This window comes from Strix aluco, chromosome 5 (genome assembly GCF_031877795.1).
Source record: "Strix aluco isolate bStrAlu1 chromosome 5, bStrAlu1.hap1, whole genome shotgun sequence".
NCBI lineage: Eukaryota > Metazoa > Chordata > Aves > Strigiformes > Strigidae > Strix > Strix aluco.
In genome coordinates this window covers 22,322,278-22,340,753 of record NC_133935.1, presented here as the reverse complement: position 1 = coordinate 22,340,753, position 18,476 = coordinate 22,322,278, and the positions used below count along the sequence as shown (strand labels likewise).

At 42.8% G+C, this 18,476-nt stretch overlaps 1 protein-coding gene across 6 annotated transcripts in view; it reads right to left on the bottom strand.

Annotated features, from left to right (window-relative positions):
- PDE3A (phosphodiesterase 3A) overlaps nt 1–18,476 on the bottom strand; it is a 278,256-nt gene that overhangs the window by 52,699 nt on the left and 207,081 nt on the right. For all 6 annotated transcript variants that reach the window (XM_074826343.1, XM_074826347.1, XM_074826344.1 and 3 more), the window contains one exon: nt 266–526. In XM_074826343.1, coding sequence (XP_074682444.1) covers nt 266–526 — 261 coding nt within the window. The remainder of the gene's footprint in view (nt 1–265; nt 527–18,476) is intronic.

The window sequence follows — 18,476 nt, the reverse complement described above, 5'->3', positions numbered from 1 at the left end:
ATGTGAGCTATCCTGTGTCAAATACCATCTTCTAAAGATGCCTGAACCTAAGTTAACCTGGCCATAAGTTGAAGGATACACAGGAATTATCTTACTATGAAACCAATAGGTTACTTAGCTGTCCTCTTACAGTAGTATATGGTTAGTGCATAAGATGTTAATCTGAAGCAACAAGCAAAAAGCCCAGTGACACCTCCCACTAGTCCAGTGCGGTCCCTTTAGGGAGACCCAAGTTAGAAGATGATAGACAGGGTCCAGTACTCACCTTGGGAATAGCTAGTTTCTCTCCTTTCTCTGGGCATTCCTCTGAGTCGGAGCAGGTGTAGTTCTCACTGAAGGACACCAAAGGGTTCACCCTTGGCTTGTGGATGGCCTGGAAGGTTAACTGCGTATTAAGCAGGTTGCTCACTGTTCTCAGTGAAGTGCACACGTTGGGGGGCAGCGAAGGATCTGCCAGAAGGTCTGTGATGAGCCCATGTGCTTCTCCCATGACAGCGATATCCACTGTGATACTGGTACCAGAAGACTAAAGAAGACAAAAATAACACATGTAAGCCAATAGAAGTGAATAACTTGCTGAGCAGTATCTAAAGCTGTGGTGAGCTCTCTCCACAACTTTTGTTAAAGCGGTTACCCACAGAGTGGAAAAATAACATAAAATAATTCTTTAAATAAGAAGAATCATGCTGAATAGATCGATCATCGGGCATAATGCTCACAGTCTGCAAAGCGTTTGGAATTTCATCATATCTGATTTCACAGCTTTCACCATCTGCAGCTGACTTAACCCATCTGAATAGGTTGTTCAGGCTCCCTACAGAGACACAGTCAATGGCCAGGGGCTATTTGCACAAATAATTTTGGAGACATAGCTTAGGATGGGAGGAGTCTCTCTTGAGAGATGCCTTTCTAGTAACTACAGAGGCATCTAGAACAACTAATGTTCAATGCTTATGCTTAGATGAATGAAATGAATCCCAAGCATATACTGAGATTTTAAAAATATCTCCATGCTATTAAAGTATAGCATTCTGGTACAGTGGCAACAACATTCTTCTCCAAGGAACTGAGTACTGGGGAGGTATACCAAAATTGAAATGCAATAAAAAGTGGATGTTCCAATCCTTATTTTATTCAGACAGAAGTGATGAGAATTGTTACTCTGCAGACTTGTATGACCAATTCAGATGGTCCTGACTTTCTCTTGGGTTTGAAATATATACCTACTTAACATATATAATTTAGGAAGAACTATTAACTAAAGTGATGTGTAAGCAGAAATAATAACAAGAAGCAGCTCATATCACTGGCAAATCTTACACATCCTACCCAGTATATGTATATAATTGATCTGTAAATGACACACTGCAAATCAACTGTGGCCCAGGCAAACTGTCTTCGTATGTGTAGTCCATTCATCACGCACACAGGTAATCTAACACAGCTGTAGCACTGGGCTTCCAGGGCATGCACAAGAAGGTTGATCCATTAATGTATCTTTAAGTTTCTCCAGAACTTCACGACATTTAGCAGCTCCAACTACCATCTGTCCCAAAACCCAGTAGGGCAATATACTGGCACTAAAAGAAACAGTCTATTGCCAAAAGTGGGAAAATAGTCAAGTGTGAATTGGCAGCCATATGATACAATTGCAAAAGGCTGAGAATCTTTAAAAACTTTAAAAAGAACAGTGAGACTGGGGACACACAGAAGTAGAACAACTAGAAAGGCAGGAGGCATATGAACTTTCAAAGCAGCAGTGACATTTCAGCCTCACTAGCCGGTGCACTACAAATCACCATAAATTCCACATGGAATCGCTAATTCAAGATCCTCCAAGACCGACCATTTTTCCTTTGCTGTGTTTCTGACACATAAGCTCAATCTTACTGCTACTGTTTGGGACTTCTCAACAGGTGTATGTGCAGTTTGCCAGAGACCATTCCAGGAGATTTTTGTGTTCATTAGTTTTCATGTATTTCTTAGAAAAATCTAAGATACGCAGTTTTCCAAATGGGGACATTATGCCTGTGAAAAGAGTGTATGGGTTTCTTAGAGTGGCCCATATATAGCATGGAGAATTGGGCAGACTGCTTAACAGGAGAGTGATCAGAGCCCCAGCCAGGAGTGACTCACCAGTGACAGCATTTATGGACCTCACAACATACAGTGTAACAGAGCTTGACACTGCTTAATTCTCAGAAAAGGCTTTACAGGCAATAGCAAAGTATTTCTGAGGGAAGTGATATATTAGCTAAGTACAGCTAAACCTCTCCCCACCATCTTCCCAACTGCATAGTGTAGACGCCCTTGGCAATAGCCTGTTTCACTCCACTGATCACTCCATGTGTCCTACTTCTTGCTAACACAGAGGTAAGCTGCAGGACCAGAAGACAGGCCTCCTCACTCACTATCCTCTCATGCAACTAGAAAACCAGCCTCTTCTTCCCACATTTCTTTTCTTTGTCATAGAATATAAAATAAACTAGAAACCGTTTGATATACTGAAGTGTTATTTCATCCTACTGAAAAAAAAACAGTGGCTAAAGTTAGTGTAATGGCTCTTTCATTGCTTAACCTCTCAGGAGTGCATGCAGAAGATTATGGCAGATGCTAAAGAAAATTCTTAAATTAAAAGACAAGGTTTGGGATGGGAGGAATTAATTATCTATCTTAACATCAGCCCTGAAAAACAGACCAAAGGGGAGTAAGGGAGAATACATCATTCAAAGTGTGATAGAAGCCTCATATTTTCAGCAAAACTGCATAATCTACAGTTTGAAACTCGATTAAGCCTGGAGCTGTTGACTGCCAGTCAGAGACAGATATTCTTCAATACTTCAATGAAGTAAACAAGTCTGACTCAGTGGGCCGTAAGCAGAGGCCCAGATTTTGTACAGCAGTACTAATATTTTGCAAAGCAGCCAGCATTGTTCTCTATGATTAGTACCAAGTGGGGAGAGGGAGAGCCCTTCTCTCAACAGTGGATTTCTGCCACATGGCCTGGGACAAGTGGGGAGGCCTTGTCACATCTTGGTGACCCCTGCCTTGACTCTGGGACCCAGCAGATTTGTCCAACTCAAACGCCAGGCTGTGTTGAGCTATGTGACGAGCTTGTGCTGAGGCCATATGGCCCAGGAAGAGGGACGCCACGCACTGGGTCTGCATCCTCCCTCCTGAGCTGTGCCTGCACCTTACTGTGAAGAACAGTCCATGCTCAATTTGAGTTAGGTACTTACACACATAACGCACAGTAACACTGCTGCAGCCCATGCCCCACCAGAACAAATCAGTGGAAATAAAACAATTCTCTCTTTGGAAGTGTGCCTTGCACCTGGGAAAAGCTTACGAGCTTGAAAATAGCACATACGATACCACCTCACCCTCTGCACAATGTGCTCTTCATACAGCAAGGTGGCAGGACCTTCTGCATTTTTGACCAAAAGGGCACTAACTGCAGATCTGACACTTTCAACTGACTCCTCACAGGAAACCCATGCAGCCATCCACCTCGCCTGCATGGAGCACGCCCAGGGAGGTCAACTCCATGCCTGTAAGGAGGTGCATGCTGAGTGTCCCTCACCAGGACCGAAATGAGATGTAGATCATGCCATCATAGCTCAGCCAGGGTCACCATAGAACATCAACAGTTACCAATTTGTGCAACATGACATACTGCATTGCACAATACTCAAAATTGAAAACACTTTACACACTATTTCAAAGACATCACTGTATTGTAGTGAGCTGCTTTAAACAGCACTTATATATAGTTACAGTATTGTTTGAACTACTTGTAATGCTTAGAATCCTTAGAATTAAAGCATAGGCAAAAGGAGAACAGACCAAGCTTAAATTCCTCTTGAAGAGAGAAGCAGAACAGGGTAAATACTGCAATTTCATCTATCTCAGGATCAGTTTAGAGTACGATCAGACTAGTCTGACCAGATAAAACTACAGGTATTTAAATTATTTTAATTATTACTTTCTAAAAACAGTTACAAATTGAATGCATGAAATCATTTAAGAATATTTTGTTTTTTAGATACTCTACTACAAAACAGTAGAGAACTGTGTATGCTTTGCCAACCATTACTCAGAAAGTAAACTAAAATGTGTTTTCCTGAAGAACAAGGAAACCTCAAATATTTTATAAAATATGTATGATAATGTGAAACAATATAAAGATTTATGCAAGAGAGTAAATTGCTGAAAATTTTAGATTGATGTAATTGTATATATGCATATACACACATGTGCACACATATATACATACACAGTCTTTTTTTAGGGTAAAAGTGCATACAAAATCCATGCTCAGACTTTGTAAGTAGTTTTCTACTAAACTGCATAGCCTCTGCATGAACTGATCTGGATTCTTTCCAAGCCACTTTACTCATCGAAACTCAAAGGCTGGATACTTGGCAATAGAAGCATGAATAACATGTTTGCAATCAACACGAACAAACAACTAACCTGACAAACTGAACCAAACCAAAAAAAAAAAATCAAAGAGCTAAGCTAAGGTGAATTTAATTTCACACTGGTCAGTATTCATTTACCAATCTATGCTAATAATTGTGAATGTAGTTTCCTCCCATGAATTTTGGAGAAGACTGGCTTACTGTTCACTTTGTGAATTCATTCCAACTATGATTTAAACGATGTCATGCAGTGACTACAACTGAAATGCTCTGGGGCATGAGAATGAAAAAGCAAATAGGCTGGAAACAAAAGCAAAACCATATCAACTAAACATGCTCATTGATAACTAAGGTAAGGAGCAAAATAAATTTCTTACAGTGCTGAAAAACAGCTGGTTTTATGCTCCACTCCCCCCCCCTTCTTTTTTTAAACTGGCATCCAAGTGAGTGTTTTAGGCTGTGGTACCACCTGGAATTCCTAACTGCACCCAAATGCACTTGCTGTATGTTTTGGGGCTTCTTTTTATGTACAGAAATAAAATAAAGGGTTTTCCCCTAGGGAACTCATATGAAAAGTAAGATCACAATAGAATGCATTAGATACTGTGGACAGACATGCATAGTTCACAGCATCAACTGTGCAATCACCTAAGTCTGCAGGGGTGGGGGCTTACTGGGAATTTGCAAGAAAACTTTTGCGTACCAAGAAGCACACATACTGCTGCAACTGCAGGACCAAATCACAAGTAGCATGTCCCACTGTCACATAGGTAATTTTTGTCAGGGCAGGAAACTTATCTTCAAGAAACACTTAAATGCAATGTTAAAGCCGTATTCTGGTATAATTTAATGATCACTTAGAGTTTTCAGGTTTGGATAGTTTGTTTTGGATTCTGTAACATGGCTAGAAAAAAACCTTTCAAAATTTGCCTAACCTTCTTGAGGCTTTTCTATTACATTTCACAAAATCCCATTTGTTTTCTTCTATTAAATTTTTCATAAGTCTAAGAATAACTTTTTACTCACTAGGGGAAAAAGCAGATAAAACTGTGTAGGAAAAATGAATTTAGGAAAACAGGAATAACAAATCCCTTTATCCATAAGACCTGATATATAAATTAAGTTTACAAATTGTTCCTGGTTAAGAAACATTTGACCCACCTGTGAAGCAGATTTGACATGCTTATACTTAACAGATGCCTTACCGCAAATAAAAGTGTTGTGTCATGTCCCCATCCCCCGTCCCCCCCCCCCATTGGTGTTTTCCATATGATTCTTGTAAAACTGAACTCATCCAGCTTAACTAAAAAATACTGTGCTCCCTCCACCCTACAAGAAAGGATGATTAACATGACAACACAAAACCAGTCAAAACTTAAGCATAATAAAAGAACAGAAAAAAAAACCCCAAACCAGTTATCAAACACAAACCATAATTCATTTCACACAGCGTCATGTTAGGGATAAAATAAAATCTTCATTTGCTGTGGCTTGTACAAGGAAAAGCACTGAAGGCAGAGATGCTGGCCTTTCACCACGCTACACTCAAGAACACAATGCAAGTGAAAGAATGGGGGAGGCGAGGAGGAAAAAAAGGAAAAAGCAGCATCCAGCATATCTTCAATCTTCACACAACTACGAGGAACAATAAATCAGAATTTGATATACTTTCCAAGTCACATCATGAATGCTCAGGCCAAGCTGTCTGGAAACAAAATTAAAAGCAAATATAATTCTCCATTATTTTAATCTCAACAGAGCGATTTGAAGGATAAACATGAATTGGCTTCTATGGAAATAATGAATCATTTTAAAGGCGCCACAGACTTAACTACTCCACCTTTCACTGAATGACTAAGAAGAAAAGAAAAGTGTGCATACAATTCTTTGACATTTCACTTTTCTGTATTTAAGGCTGCAGAACTGGAGTCTTACTCAGACTTCTTATTTTTATTTAACTCTTATTTTGTACTAACACAAGATTTCAGGTTCTCTCTTCTCTGGCAAGCAAACAGGAAATTTATGAGAATCTCTTCTCCACCTTAATGAAGCATGGCATTTCCACTGCTCTCTGAAGGTGGACCAGCCACAATCTCTCTAAGGCATACATTCTTCGGTAGGACTGAATATAGCACCTTCCCATTGTCTTATCACACTGATCAAAGAAAACTTTTCTTCATCATCTGTGTAATCACTGATTTTGCTGCTGATTCTTTAAAGCATCCAGAGCCACATAACCGTAAACCAGATACTGAAGCACAAAACTAGGGAAAATTTGGGTAGGGAAAACGTGGACCCTCTCCAGAAGGAAACAGGAGAACTGGTTACGTGGGATATGGAAAAGGCTGAGGTACCCAACAACCTTTTTGCCTCTGTATTTACCGGCAAGTGCTCAAGCCACACCACCCAAGTAGCAGAAGGCAAAGGCAAGGACTGGGAGAATGAAGAACTGCCCACTGTAGGATAAGATCAAGTTCAAGACCATCTAAAGAACCTGAAGGTGCTGAAGTCCATGGGACCTGATGAGATGCATCCGTGGGTCCTGAAGGAACTGGCCAATGAAGTGGCTAAGCCACTATCTATCATATTTGAGAAGATGTGGCAGAACGGTGAAGTTCCTGCTGACTGGAAAAGGGGAAACATAACCCCCATTGTTAAAAAGGGAAAAAAGGAAGACCTGGGGAACTACAGGCCAGTCAGTCTCACCTCTGTGACTGGCAAGATCATGGAGCGCATCCTCCCAGAAACTATTCTAGGGCACATGGAAAATAAGGAGGTGATTGGTGACAGCGAACATGGCTTTGCTAAGTGCAAACTGTACCTGCCAAATTTGGTGGCCTTCTACAACAGGGTTACAGTGTTGGTGGACAAGGGAAGAGCAACTGATGTCATCTACCTGGACTTGTGCAAAATAATTGACACTGTTCTGCAAGACATCCTTGTCTCTAAACTGGAGAGACATGGATTTGACAGACAGATCACTCAATGGATAAGGAATTCGCTGGATGGTTGCGCTGAAAGAGTTGCAGTCAATTGCTTGATGTCTGGGTGGAGAGCAGTGACAAATGCCGTTTCTGCGGGGTCAGTATTGGGACTGGCAGCGTTTAACACCTTTGTTGGCGACATGGAGAGTGGAACTGAGTGCACCCTCAGCAAGTTTGCCAATGACACCAAGCTGTGTGGTGTGGTTGACACGCTGGAGGGAAGGGATGAAGTCCAGAGGGACCTTGACAGGTTTGAGAGGTGGGCCTGTGCAAACCTCATGAAGTTCAACAAAGCCAAGTGCAAGGTCCTGCACATGGGTTGGTGCACTTCCAAGAACAAATAAGGGCTGGGTGATGAGTGGATTGAGAGCAGCCTCGCAGAGAAGGACTTGGGGGTATTAGCGGATGGAAACCTGAATATGATCCAGCAATGTGTGCTCACAGCCCAGAAAGCCAGTCATGTCTTGGGCTGCACCAAGAGAATTGTGGCCAGCAGGTTGAGGGAGGTGATTTTCCCCCTCTACTCCGCTCTCGTGAAACCCCACCTGGAGTACTGTGTCCAGCTTTGGGGCCCCCAGCATAAGAAGGACACGGACCTGCTTGAGCAGGTCCAGAGGAGGCCACGAAGATGATCAGGGGGCTGGAGCACCTCCCCTGTAAGGACAGGCTGAGAGAGTTGGGGTTGTTCAGACTGGAGAAGAGAAGGCTCCGGGGAGACCTTATAGAGACCTTCCAGTACTTAGAGGAGGCCTACAGGAAAGATGGGGAGGGACTCTTTATCAGGGAGTGTAGGGATAGGATGAAGGGCAATGGTTTTAAACTGAAAGATGGTAGATTTAGAGTAGATATTAGGAAGAAATTCTTTATTGTGAGGGTGGTGAGACATTGGAACAAGTTGCACAGAGAAGGTATGTCTGCCCCCTCCCTGGAAGTGTTCAAGGCCAGGTTGGACGGGGATTTGGGCAACCGGAGCTAGTGGAAGGTGTCTCTGCACATGGCAGGGGGTTGGAACTAGATGATCTTTAAGGTCCCTTACAATCCAAACCATTCCATGATTCTATGAGATAAGCCCATAATCACAGAATCACACAGAATCACAGAATCAGCTAGACTGGAAAAGACCTAGAAGATCATCTAGTCCAACCATTAACCTGACTGTTCTCAACTACACTATATCCCTAAGCGCTAGGTCAACTCAACTCTTAAACACCTCCAAGGATGGACCTGCCCTGGGCAGCCCATTCCAACGCCTAACAACCCCTTCTGGAAAGAAATACTTCCTAATATCCAGTCTAAACCTACCCTGGCACAACTTGAGGCCATTACCTCTTGTCCTATCGCTTGTTACTTGGTTAAAGAGACTCATCCCCAGGTCTCTGCAACCTCCTCTCAGGTAGGTGTAGAGGGCGATGAGGTCTCCTCTCAGCCTCCTCTTCTCCAGACTAAACAACCCCAGTTCCCTCAGCCGCTCCTTGTACGACATGTGCTCCAGACCCTTCACCAGCTTCGTTGCCCTTCCTGGACACGCTCGAGTCATTCAATGTCCTTTTTGTAGTGAGGGGCCCAAAACTGAACACAGTAATCGAGGTGCAGCCTCACCAGTGACAAGTACAGGGGCAAGATCACTTCCCTGTCCCTGCTAGCCACTCTATTTCTAATGCAAGCCAGGATACCATTAGCCTTCTTGGCCACCTGGGCACACTGCTGGCTCATGTTCAGCCGACTGTCAATCAACACCCCCAGGTCCCTCTCTGACTGGCAGCTCTCCAGCCACTCCTCCCCAAGCCTGTAGCGCTGCTGGGGGTTGTTGTGGCTGAAGTGCAGCACCTGGCATTTGGCCTTATTGAAGCTCCTACAGTTGGCCTTAGCCCATCGCTCCAGCCTGTCCAGATCTCTCTGCAGAGCCTCCCTACCCTCGAGCAGATCAACACTCCCACCCAACTTGGTGTCATCTGCAAACTTACTGAGGGTGCACTCAATCCCCTCGTCGAGATCATCAATAAAGATGTTAAACAGGAGTGGCCCCAAAACCGAGCCCTGGGGGACACCACTTGTGACTGGCCACCAACTGGATTTAACTCCGTTCACCACAACTCTCTGGGCCCGGCCATCCAGCCAGTTTTTTACTCAGCGAAGCGTGTGCCCATCCAAGCCACGAGCATCCAGTTTCGCCAGGAGAATGCTGTGGGAAATGGTGTCAAAGGCCTTGCTAAAGTCAAGGTAGACAACATCCACCGCCTTTCCCTCATCCAATAAGCAGGTCGCCCTGTCATAGAAGGAGATCAGGTTTGTCAAGCAGGACCTGCCTTTCATAAACCCATGCTGACTGGGCCTGAACATCTGGTTGTCCCGCATATGTTGTATGATGGTACTCAGGATGAGCTGCTCCATCAGCTTCCCGGGCACTGAAGTCAAGCTGATGGGGGAAGACTCTTGATCTTGTGAGAGCGATAACGATTACAGTTTTTCCCCTGGTTATAGAGAGTTTGGGATGGCACCACCATAACAAAGCAGACCTTCCTGGTAACAATTACATTGAACTCTGATCTGCAGAGCAGAAAATGTCACAACCGCCACATGCAGTATGTCTGTAGCCTGAGCACTCACCAGCATGATGCCAGAGTCCAAGGATCACAGCTCACCCAGAAGAAATTTTTGAAAGCAGTGCTGCAAACAGAGGATCTAATGGAATGGGGCTCACTGAAGAGTTTTTTGTCCCCTCAGCCCTCACTGTATTGCAATGACCTCTCTCCCCAGCAACAGCCCTGTGGCCACACAGTCAGCAGGAGGCAGCCATGCCTAGGGGTATGTACATGCTGATGAGTAGGCTTATATGGGGATCTCTCTGTAGTCTGATAATGTGTTAAACTGCCAGTCATCTACTACCAAGCAAGGCCACAATTTTTACCTTCCTCTGGTAGCTCATCGTGGGTTGTCATAAAATTTCTAGGAATATAATAATCTCTGATGCTTCCTCCCATCTGTCACATTTGCTTGAAACTGTTGGACAGCATCACCACATAAGCCTACTTTCATTAGAAAACCAGGATGAAAACAACATCAATCTTAAATGGCTCTACCTTTTAATCTATTCAGATACTGAATTTGGAGACTTTATGAAAGAGGCACTTGTTTGAGAAGGAAATAATTTTTTCTTATAAGACCTGTGGAATGTATCACTGTTGATTGCATACTTTGGGGCTGCAGTAGCCATGGCCACATCCTGCACCTCTACCTTAGGTGACACCATTCACAAAGCTCATAGCTACAGCTGACTAAACTTCTTCCGTTACAGGCCCTTTCAGTTTGTGATAGCTTTGTCAGCCAAAGAGCTCAGACTGAAACATATACTGCCAGGTATTTGTCTGGGGTGAATTATTTTAGTGTTTGAGAAAAATTGTTCAGACATTTACAAGAACACTTGGAGTTTTATCCATGTTAAAAATTCTTAGTAAACTCATACCATTTAATCTGCAGTAGTCACTGAAGGTGTAGTAAGGCCTTTTGCTTTTCCTGTCCTGATATGTCCAGATTTATTTATATCGCCCCTGGGAAAAACAAAACCAAAGCTAGCTTTGCATGACCTCTGTGGGTTGTCAGAAACCAGCCACCAAACTGCCTGAGGATGCTGCCTCCCCTAAGTATGCACACCTCCACACGCTGCCCACATGGCCTTGTGCACTGTGCTCAACATCTCAAGGGGCAAAGTGTCACGTTTAGTCCAAACTCTACTGTCAGTCTGCAACTCAGACTTACACCTCAATTATTCTTCCCTCCTGTTGAATGACAATGTCACAGTAATTGTTAGCACTGATAACGCCATGATGATTGCTCCTCTCTTCAATGCCCAGGCTTGGGTGAGAATCTCCCTGTATGGGCCACAGCTGCTCAGAGAGAAGTATGTCTCACAGCTTTAGTAAAGACATCTACATTTAAAAAAAAATATAGGAGATTCTTTTGCATATCATACTCAATAAAGAAACCAACGCACCCTCAGGAGAGCATGGCTTCAAGGTTTTCACACATAAGCATTAGGAATTTAAAAAAAAAAAAAAAAAAGAGAGAGACAGAGAGAAACAGAGAATACATTTTAGTCCTAAGCAGTTTTGGTGCCATCTGTAACTTTCAAGGGAAACTTATCAGTTCTTGCTTTCAGGTCACCTAGCAAACTTTCCCAGATTTGTAACATTCACCAAAATAAAATCTCTTTGAGGTTGTTGGCAACCAAGCAACAACAAAAAGAGTTGCAGAAATCATCTCAAGGACTAGGATAACTAGATTTGGTAACATTCAAGATTTACAGACTAGGAAAGTCTGCACCCATGTGGACACAAGTACTGGACATAACCCCATGCAACAGAATTCCCCACCATTTATATCTGACAGAAAGGACCTCAAACTAACTAACTCCACTGGTACTGACATAAAGCAGTACCTAGTTATCCAAATTTCCTCCTGCCACAGTACAGCACAAGTATTTTGGCTGCTGCTGGAAAACCCCAGAAGGTGTAGGGGAAAGGAGCAGATGGTTGTCGCCCAGAGTGTGCACCGTGGATAGCACCACCGCCACTTTGCGGCACATAAGAACAGTGAGGGGCAAGCTAGAACTAGCTGTACATGCTCTCTGCCTTGTTCTCTTAGGGAAATCCCAGTTCAAGTAAAGATACTCAGAGAGTTTTGGTGACCTTTTGCATAAGACATCCCATGTGGAGGATCCAGGGAAAGCAGCTCCTGGAAGGGGGAGGGAGCACAGGGTGAGCTTCCTGGCTAAGAGCCGCCAGTTGCAGCTTGGAAACTTGTGGAAACTCTGACGCTAATGTTTGATGTTCTCAGCAGAGCCTTGGGGACTCAGTCACCCAATTCCAAGGGACTTTCCGTGCGATTTGGCTGTCTAAAACCCTTCAACTATCATGACTATCCCAGCCTGAAGAACTACTTGACGACGCAGAGCAGATCACAGAGTCCATCACAAACAGTCAGGGTTTATTATTTAAAAAGTAGACACTGCTCCAACTAAACTCAGAACTTTAAAAATTATCACTTTGCTTTAAAACACAGCAGATGGGAAAAATTAAATTCTAAATAGGGCCGAAATCTGCTTTGAATAACACAGACTGAGGAAAACAATTCTGTACTTCAGAAACTGTCCTCAATTGTCTTACATTATTGTTCTTTAATTTGTACATCAGATGGTCACAAATTGGTAGCTTGAAGCTGATAGTTTGTGTTCACGTGAAGAAAACAGTGACAACTGTCTTCAGTCTCAACTTGAGATGCTGTAACACCAGCTGGGACCCAGCAGGAGCGGGATGCTGGGTGCACACACAGTGGAGGATATGCCATCTATTAATACCTGGTGATCTTACCCATTTGAGTTACAGCTCCAATATCCCAACTGCCTGCTTAGCATGGGAAGCTATTTTGATTCTACGGTGAACTAAAACAGAGCAGCCAAATACACAGCGTGAGTTAAAAAAAGATCCATTGAAAGCCATAATCACCATTCTGCCTCCTGTGTACTAACTAATCCTCCCACATTTTCAACTTGACAGTCTCAGTTACACTAGAACAAAGCCAAAGGAGCCATATATTGCCATATTTTCTCCCTTTCAAAGTATCTCAGACTCTTTTGGGATGCAACTTGAGAAGCAACATCACAATCAGCTTCAAGTTGCAGAAATATGTATGAAAATTATCCCCTCTGAAGATTCACATCCAACTCAGTCCTTCATTAAGGACTGTTTAACAGTATCAAGCAGCATAGCATTACTAAGTATCATTAAAAACATAATGCAAATAAACGAAGCCTCAAATTAAGGCAAAAGATTGGCGGGAGGGAGATAAAGAATTGCTACAGAGAGTGTCAAATGTATTTTTAAATACTAAAAAGGAGTTGCCATCAGGGGAATAAACTGTAAAAAAGCAAACTCGGTGATGTTTTAAGAACTCTTCACTGAGTGTTGAAAAGCAGAATAGAAAGAAACTAGGAAAGAAACTAGGAAATAATCATCAGTGAAGCTGCAGATTCAGTGTCTTTGAAGTTCAGTCTGTTCTTATTGAAATTACGACAGAGATTTGGAAATGACAGCAGGACCCAGATGTATATCTTGGGCTGTGTTTTGCAACAGGAGTAGGCAGATCTCAGGAAACTCTTCATACAACCAAGCACTCTAATAATATTTAGTGGCCCATATTTTAAAATGTGCTCTCACTGAAGCCAAAGGTAGGCAGAGATATTCTGTGCCTTTTGAAAAGGATAAATCCTGTGCTCATGAAAGTCAAATGATTGCCTCGCTGCAATCAAATTGGCCCAATTTTCACTTTTTTCTTCTCCATCAGACCTTGTGGTTTGCATTATTTCAGTTCTCCTGATTTAAAGCACTCACAGTAATACCAGTTAATAACCATCTAGTGCTACAGATGCCTTCTCCTCTTTCTCATGACTTTATGTCACTAATGAACTCTTCTGCGAAAAGAATTAATAATTTTTCTTTAAGACTTGGCTTTGGATTGTTATATTATGACCCATTCAAGAAAAGCAACTGTAGCCTTAGGGACTTACAGCCCCCAAATCGTGCATCACCAGTGCTGCAGAGCTGTAATTTCTGGAAAGTACAAGCTACTTCAACATCTAAAGCCAGGACCTGCGAAAGGCACACTAAGCATGCACTATATGTGAAAATCCCCCACCTCTCCTAGATTATTTCAGTGAAGATCAGAACAGAGAGACACAGCAATTCATATCCAAGAAAAATAAAACACTATCCTCTACGTGTCTTCTATGATATTAAAATTATTTTTTTCACTTAGCACAGATATAAGCTCACAGACTGCCAAGCCCTGAGGACTGCTTCCAACCTACTTCATCCTTGACCTGCAAGGATGTGTTGGGTTTGTGTGTGTAGCAGGGGAGGGGGCTACAGTGGTGGCCCCTGTGAGAAGGTTCTCAAAGCTCCCCCGGCTCCAAGTCAGACCTGCCTCTGGCCAAGGCTGAGCCAATTAGTGATGGTGGCTGCGCCTCTGTGATAACGTATTTAAGAAGGGGAACTGGAGTTGTGAGGAGGATTTGCAAGGGAGACACATCTGCAAACACCGGGGTCGGTGGAAGAAAGAAGGAGGAGGAATGGGGGAAGGTGCTCCAGAGCAGAGACCCCCCCCTGCACCCTGTGGTGAGATAGCAGGCTGTTCCCCTCAGCCCATGGAGGTCACCAGTGGAGCAGATGCCGACCTGCAGCTTGTGGGGGGCCCCACGCCGGAGCAGGTGGCTGTGTGTGAAGAAGGCTGGGACTCTGTGGGAAGCCCACACTGTTGCAGTTTGGCACTGGGAGGTCTGCAACATGCATCAGGGACTCATGCTGGAGCAGTGCAGGAAGAGCTGCAGCCTGTGGGAAGGACTCACATCAGAGAAAGTTCATGGAGGACTGCCTCCTGTGAGAGGGACCCCATGCTGGAGCAGGGGAAGAATGTGAGCAGTCTTCCCCCTGTGGAGGAAGGAGCAGTGGGACTAATTGCAACCCCCATCCCCTGCCCCCCTGCTCCGCTGGAGGGGAGGAGGTAGAGAAATTGGGAGCAAAGCTGGGCCTGAGAAGAAGGGAGGGGTGGGGGAAGGTGTTTTTAAGATGTGGTTATACTTCTCACTACTCTCTTTGTTAAGTGGTGGTGGTATTTAAATTAAATTGATGTTATTTTTATTCCTGTAGTCTGTCTTTATTCCTAAGTCTGTCTTTTGCCCATGATCATAATGGGTGACTCACTCCTCCCTGTCCTTATCTCAATTCCCGAGCCTTTTGTTTTATTATTTCCTTCCCATTACTGAGGGGGAAGGAGTGAGCCAGCAGCTGTCTGGTGCTCAGTTGCCCTCTGGGCTCAAAACACGATAAAGAATCAACTTGAAGACACACTAGGTTAGTTTATACTATAGCGTTATTTTTCCTTTGTTGTCACAAATGAGTAAAAAGATTTGCCTGTGAAGATATGAGGTATACAGCTGATCACAACAATAGGTCAATGCCTGCGTAAGATGGCCATTTTCAGCCACTACTGTTCTGGCCTATAATCTACAAACCGGATGCTCTAGGACCTTCTAAGCGACCTCAGCAATCACTAATTTCTTTCATGAAGTTGATGATTGATTTGTGCTGTGCACAGTTTCAATCTAAGAAAAGTCCTATTTTCTACTTGTGACTTTTAGGTTATGAGCAGTTCTTGACTTGCATTTTAGAAAAAGAAAAAAGAAAATGCCTAAATTATGATATGCTGTCTGCTTAATTAGAGATTTATCCAATCTGTACTTCTGTATCACAAATATCTCACCGTACCGAACTTTGACCATCTGGCTCAGGGTCTGCACTTTTTGATGAAGGCCAAACACTTCCCTGTTTTTGGAAAGCTTGATTCAAATTCACTTCTAAATTTAACAGCATTGGCTTCTCATTTACAAAAGGCAACAGAACCATAGAGACAAAAAAACAGACGCAGATTGTGAAGCATTGGTGCTTATGCTGGCAATCCAAGTAGAGAATGATTTCTATTTCTATAGTGACTTCTGTTTTCTGCTTGGATGTAGGTATTAAGTAAAGAAAAAAAATCAGCTGTGAGTTACACATATTTTTTTAAAATGTTAAATCTCCTTGTGAATCTGAACTTCAGTGGTTCTTCTCAATCTACTCCACTAAGAAATGAGTGATGATGTACCAGTGAGTGCAACAGAAGCCCTTACTACTGCTGAGTGGAGTAGGTAGGCTGAATTTGGAGGGACAAGATGACCCACTGAAACTCTATCACTAGAACTGTTACTGAACTATCACAATACAAACATTGAAATCACATTTAAAAGAGAACAAGTGAATGCAACTCACTCAAGTCATCACTTCTTTCTTAGCACACAAACCACCTGACACAGCAGATACAGCATCAGTACTGACACTCTGGCCTTTTAAAGCTAAAGGTCCAAAGTGCTACTACCTCTGCCAACAATTAAGAAAGACATGCTGTGACAGTGCTGCTATAAAATAACTATGAAGTCCAACATGACCCCAGGATCAGAGAAAAATAAGCAACACTGTACGATGGGTAATTCACCTGCAGCATTGACAGTTAATACTTTTCAGACAAGTAATGAGGTACGTCTGTCTGGATGCATGCACATGCAAGTATATAAATAAATAAACATTTCATTTCTTCAACAGCAAAACAATTGATTACAGACTGAGCAAGCTCTGCCAAGAGAGCCAACCACGCTCAGAGTGCCCTATGCTGCCCAGCCAGCTGTCGTGCCACATACAACCCTGGCACCAGCTCCCTAGGGGTGAAGCCCACCATCATCAGAAGAGCGGTCCGGTACACAACCTAGCCATCAGCTACCACCAGGCGTTATCAGTATCAGCACAGGGTTTGAGCTGTTCTTGAAGGCAAGAAAAGCACAGAGAAGTATGTAGATGTATGGAAATGTTTGGAAGCATGCAGGAGTATGTGAATCTACGGAGAATGTGGAAAGGCAGGACCAGGGTTTGGAGAAGAAGAGGAAGATGTACTGACAAGTTGAAACTGAAGAGGACAGAATGAGGACCGGTTTCAAAACAGCTGGAAATGGTGCATTAAAACCATACAGAAGTTCACGTTTCCTGGCAGGTGGGTTAAATGGCTGATCTGAATTTTTGAAAGGAGGTATAAAAAAGCAGTATCAAGATGCAAATCTCTCTTTTAACACTGAAAATCAACCACTTTAAGAGATAACATCAGTACAAAGCCTTGGTATTTAAACTCATGAGGAATCCTATTAACCAGTGGACATAGTACTGAGCTATTTGCTGATGATACTTCTAATCACACGACTTTGCCATAGAGCTCTCTTACACAGAGAACAGCAGTGTCCTCACAAACAAGAAACAGTGGTTCAAACTAGGCAGCTCAAGGATTCTCACTGTATGGACAACGTCAGACAAACACCAAAAATATTTTGTACCCTGACAGAAAAACTATTTGGTTTGGAATTTCTGGCAACTGAAAGGGCTTGTTTTGGCTTTGCTTCAGCAATTTTAAAGCATTTTTATTAAGGGATAGGAACAAGAAGTCATTTTCAACTTTGCAGAACTTAAATCTTCACTTTGAAAATGCTGAAACAAAGTTATTCAGTTTTTTCAGAAAGGTTATCCCTTCTTATCCTGCAGAACATCCTGGTGCCCACATTTGCATTTTTTGCTGCATCAGACTTCTGTAGAGGCTTAGTGTGTCTCTCGCAGTTAGAGGCTCATTGTTGACTTAAATGAGACTGATCCATAATGGATTAGACCCTGAAGATGACTTCAATATTCAGGTTTGCTAACACTGGTGACCTAATGCAGGGTATTGAAGTTAGAGGTCTCCCCCCATAGTCAGTTTAACTTTGGGAGGTTAAACTCAGAACAACAAAGATAAAAGACCACTTTAATCACAAGAAAACACTTGACTTCATACCGCTGACCTTGTTGAAGAGTCACTCACATTTCTCACTGCAATGTTTTATGTAAACGTATTTGTTAACAAATTGAAACACACCACAAGCAAAATTGTTTTCCATACGGTGCTCTGGCAAATCAGCTGATGGAAGCATATGGATTCAGTCTTCCTACTTCTGTATTATCTCCCTGACTGCTTCAATCTGAGTGTTACAAGGGGCCCCAGATACCCTATTTATCCTATTAGAGTTAAAAAAAAAATTTACTGATGAGTTCTCTCTGTACACTCCTCTTCTGCTCCTAATGCATTTGGTGAGATTTTTGGCAATAACATTAGGAAGCAACCTCCTCTAGAAAGAAGAATTACTTCAGTTAAATTATTTGCTCTTTTAATTACTGTCATTCCTAGCAAAATGCCAACACAGAGCAGACAATATATATCAGTAATGCTCACTCTGCAACATGCTGGCATTTTGCCAGTAACGGGAAGACTGCCTTAATCTGAGCACAAATTTATTTGTATCCATTTCCTCTTTTAATGCAAGCTACAATTGCTGTAGAGAATAAAGCTGAAACATTCTATATGATATTACAGCAAAATGAAAGACTGGACCAAATTGAACACACACACT